The 4,230-nt window shown below is 43.2% G+C and overlaps 1 protein-coding gene across 1 annotated transcript in view; it reads right to left on the reverse strand.

Annotated features, from left to right (window-relative positions):
• Positions 1-4,230, reverse strand: part of hivep2a (HIVEP zinc finger 2a) — a 17,967-nt gene that overhangs the window by 4,912 nt on the left and 8,825 nt on the right. The window contains exons 9-10 of the mRNA XM_017302230.1: positions 1,841-2,016; positions 552-653 (exon numbers count right to left, since the gene is read on the reverse strand). Coding sequence (XP_017157719.1) covers positions 552-653; positions 1,841-2,016 — 278 coding nt within the window. The remainder of the gene's footprint in view (positions 1-551; positions 654-1,840; positions 2,017-4,230) is intronic.

The raw sequence follows: 4,230 nt of genomic DNA on the forward strand, positions 1-4,230 counted from the left end.
AGGCTAATGCTAGCGCGCTGTTCCTATAAGTCTTTTAGCAAAGGCTAATGCTAGCGCGCTAACTCCAAATCAGATCACATCTTCCCTTGATAGACTACAGCTGCTAGATAACGTGTTTATCTTGTTCTCCAGGAGTTTCATTGAGGGGTAACAGAGTAAAGGGTTCAGATGTATTTATGAAACCAGCTTTCATGTCTTTCCTGTTTTGCCTCATTTGGGTTTTTCTGCCACATATTTAAAAATATTTCTTCTTCTAACGGGACGAAACGAGGAAAGTTTGAGGTGCATGAAAACTTCTGCTGTTACAGTAAAAACTGAGCAGGATGTAAAAATAATCAGCTAATTTCCAGCTTCATTATCGAGTCACGGGAAGATTAACGGAAGAGCGAACGCCGCTCATCTGTTCAGAAACTGTCAGCGCCGGGAGGGACGGCTGATGAAAATGTATTATTTCTTAATATTTAATGAGGAATCAGATTAACTCGCTCCTTTGTCCCTTTCTTGCCGTTTGGCGTCCAAATAAAGTTTCTGCTCGTCTGAACGTTTTCTACCTCCGTCGTCGGCATCGCCGTCTTCCACCGACGACATGGAGACTCCCAGCTCCAGACACTTCTTCATGTGAGCCTTGGACTTCATGTGCTTCGTCAGATTTCCTGAAAAACACAGACAGTAATCCCAGATTACCGACTCCGTCAACTGGTCTTACTGGAAACCAGAGCTAGTCTGGCTGAAGAAGCGGAGAACCTGGAAGAGACCGCAGGTATAATTCAGGAACGCCACGTGTCGTAATCTGATAAGAAAATGACGCAGTTTGAAAATCCATCAGCCAGACTTTTCATCTGAACTGAAGCCACAGCCTCACTGAACGGCGAGCAAAAGGAAAAACACCTGGAGCCGTTTGCCACAAAGCAACAGTCCAAATCACAGAGTTACCAGGAGCCATTTCTAGAGACGAAACGGACGGACGTTCGTACAAACGGTCGAGATAAACAACAAAACAATGAACCGCATGAAAACGATCAACCTCATTTTAACGGCTGAACTCTCCACTGACCCTCCTTCATTTCCGGAGCGTAACGGAGGAGAGAGCCAAGTCAGACATGTCCGTCTGTAACCTGGTGATTATTGACGGATAAATATTATATACAGACTGAATGTATGTTTTAGTTCCACTTTGGTTTTATGTTGTTCAGCTTTTATTCATGTGGATTTTCTGTCAACAGACGGAGAATCAATTTCATTTTTGTTTATTTTATTTACCAGTTCCAGTGTTAAATGTTCTTTTCAAAATAAAGTGTATCTAATTTTGGCAGGATGAGCTTTCCTTATGTCAAAACCATCACATCAGTTTAAAATGGTCTCCAAGCAAGATTATCGTTTATCGCAATAATTAGAGACAATTAATCGTTTGGAACATTTGTGCCTAAGATGGCAGGATTAAAAATGGTTGGATTCATGTTGGACGAACGAACAGCTCGCTGTACAGTTGGATGTACAGTGGGATGTCGGTCGGATGTACAGCTCGCTGTCCGGTCGGATGTCGCCGGACCAACCTTTGGTCTTGAAGGCGAAGTTGCAGAACCTGCAGACGTACGGTCGGATGTCAGTCGGATGTCAGTCGGATGTACAGTCGGATGTCGGTCGGATGTCAGTCGGATGTACAGTCGGATGTCAGTCGGATGTCGGTCGGATGTCGGTCGGATGTCAGTCGGATGTCAGTCGGATGTCAGTCGGATGTCAGTCGGATGTCATTTGGATGTACAGCTCGCTGTGCAGTTGGATGTGCGGTCGGATGTCGGTCGGATGTCGGTCGGATGTCGTCGCATGTCGCCGGACCAACCTTTGGTCTTGAAGGCGAAGTTGCAGAACCTGCAGACGTACGGTCGGACGTCTGTGTGCGTCCGGATGTGTTTCTTCAACATGCTGGGCTTCTTGCAGCGGATGCCGCATTCCTCGCAGATGTACTTCCCCCGGCCGCGGCCGCGCACGTACACGTAGTCCTCGTTGGATTTATACCTGCAGGAAACAGCGGCAGAGCAGGTGAGACACATGCTCTTATTGTGAAGGGCAGTTTAGACAGCAGCTCCGTTTCCTGTTCTCCAGGTCATTACACACTTCTCTGGACGGTTTGCTCTGAGTGTGGCTGAACATTTAAAATTAATTTCAGGGAAGCTAAGTGCGCTAAATGTTTTCAAAGCTAGCAAAAACATGTAAGCACCAACTGTTAGCATGTTAGCATAAGTGTCCCCACCACTGATTATTACCAATAAACTATAAACACTCATAATATTTCACATTCTGTGAATGGATGATGGTCAGGCAGAAACCGGCCCACCCGGTGCAGCAGTTCCACGCCGGGTGACGAATGGAGCGCACCCACAGAACAGGAGATCCTGATGAGTTAAAACTGATTTTAAAATATTTTGAACGGATTTTGGAAGCTAACATTTATGCAGATGATGTCATAAGTTTCAGTCTGAAAGTGTAAAACCAGTTTGTGCTTCATGTGGACTAAAAGCTGCAGATTTGTGCTACTTTGTTTTAACAATTCATGTTCAGATAACCTCAGTTTCTCCCTCCGGTTGGTTTTCAGGGGGAGCAGTGAAAATGGCCGCCTCATGGCGTCGCTTCCTGTCCCGTCTGCAGCAGCGGGAGGTCGCGGCGGGGTCAGAGCTATCGCACATCAAGCGCTCCGTCTGGAGGGAAATACCTCCGGACGGCGGTCTGAGCGGAGACGTTTTCACAGCTGTGGCCGGTTATGAGAATGAATTATGAGGATTATCTCATCCTGGTTTATGCGCTCAGATCGTGGAGCTGGAATCAGCCGAAACGTCTCCAGGTTCAGGAGACGCTTCAGGATCAGCGCTGCGAAGCGTCACCACGCTTCTGCAAACTAAAGGCTCCATCTGCCTGCGAATCCATTTAGGACGAATAACATCTGAATTATGCAACTTTAATCACCAGGTAATGATAAACAAACATTTCTGGTTTAAAATTAAATAAAAAATCTGCTTTTTTCCACTGAGTTTAAGTATTAAAAATGTTTTTTCTATCTCAGACTGAAAAAGTGTTTTAGTATCTAAACGTTTCTCTTTCTGCATTTCAGCCTGAAATTAAATTAGTTTTTATTATCCTGGTTAAAAATAATGAATTAAACAAATAAATAGAACTATATCATTAAATAAATTAACGTTTATTTAAAAAATATTTATTTTATTTGTCGTTTTTATTTCATGGGAACATTTATTTATTAGTAATAGTTCATTTAATCCATTTATATATTTTTCTTTATTAAATTTAATAAGTTAGGGAAAATAATGAGTGAAATAAATAAATTGACTAGATGTTTTAATATAACGATGTATGAAAACGTAAAAAAATCTCCCAGCTTTAAGTTCTTTATTTCTGTAAACCAACAGGAAGGTGCTGAGGACCATCAGGCTGCAAACATCGTGTTTTTCTTAGAAAAGCTAGAAAATTCTGCAGCTGCTGATGCTAAAACTGTAAAGATGGACAGATCCCACTTCATGTCCCCAGAAACCGGCGCTGACGTTCCGTCTGACCGACGCGCTGATGAGCTTAGCAGGCTCAGACTTCTGGCCGCTAACGGAGCTCAGAGAACCTCAGAGAACCTCAGAGGAGGAGAAGTCGTCTGTTTCTACACCTCAGCTGATTTTTCTCTCTAATCAGGATGAAACCGATCAGCTCCGGGTCAAACGGAGGTTATTGGTTCAGGGACATGAAGCTGAAAACCAGCAGACTGCTGCGGTTCAGGTCTGCTGCCTTCCCAGGCATTTACACATTTATGCTAACATGCTAATGTGCTAATACTAGAGCTAGTATTTTAGCTTAGCACTCTGCTACCAGCTGTTTAGTAACATTGGTTGACAAACATTTTATGACCAAAACTTCAAACAGTTGGATATTTAAACTCATGCTCTTACTTTGAAGTGGGTGCGGTTCCGTTTCGTCTCCTTTTGTTTTTTTTATTTTCCAAAGAAAATTGAAAATATGTAAGAAACGAACAAATGAGGTGATTGAAGAATTCAGCATTTACATGAACAGCCAGGTGTTGAACAAATTCAAACTAATGTTTATGTTTAGCGTTAGCACAGTTAGCCTGTCAGTTAGCCTAACAGTTAGCCTATTAGTTAGCCCATCAGTTAGCCTATTAGTCAGCCTGTCAGTAAGCCTATTAGTTAGCCTGTCAGTTAGCCTGTCAGTTAGCCC

This window comes from Poecilia reticulata, linkage group LG21, assembly GCF_000633615.1.
Source record: "Poecilia reticulata strain Guanapo linkage group LG21, Guppy_female_1.0+MT, whole genome shotgun sequence".
Taxonomy (NCBI): Eukaryota; Metazoa; Chordata; class Actinopteri; order Cyprinodontiformes; family Poeciliidae; genus Poecilia; species Poecilia reticulata.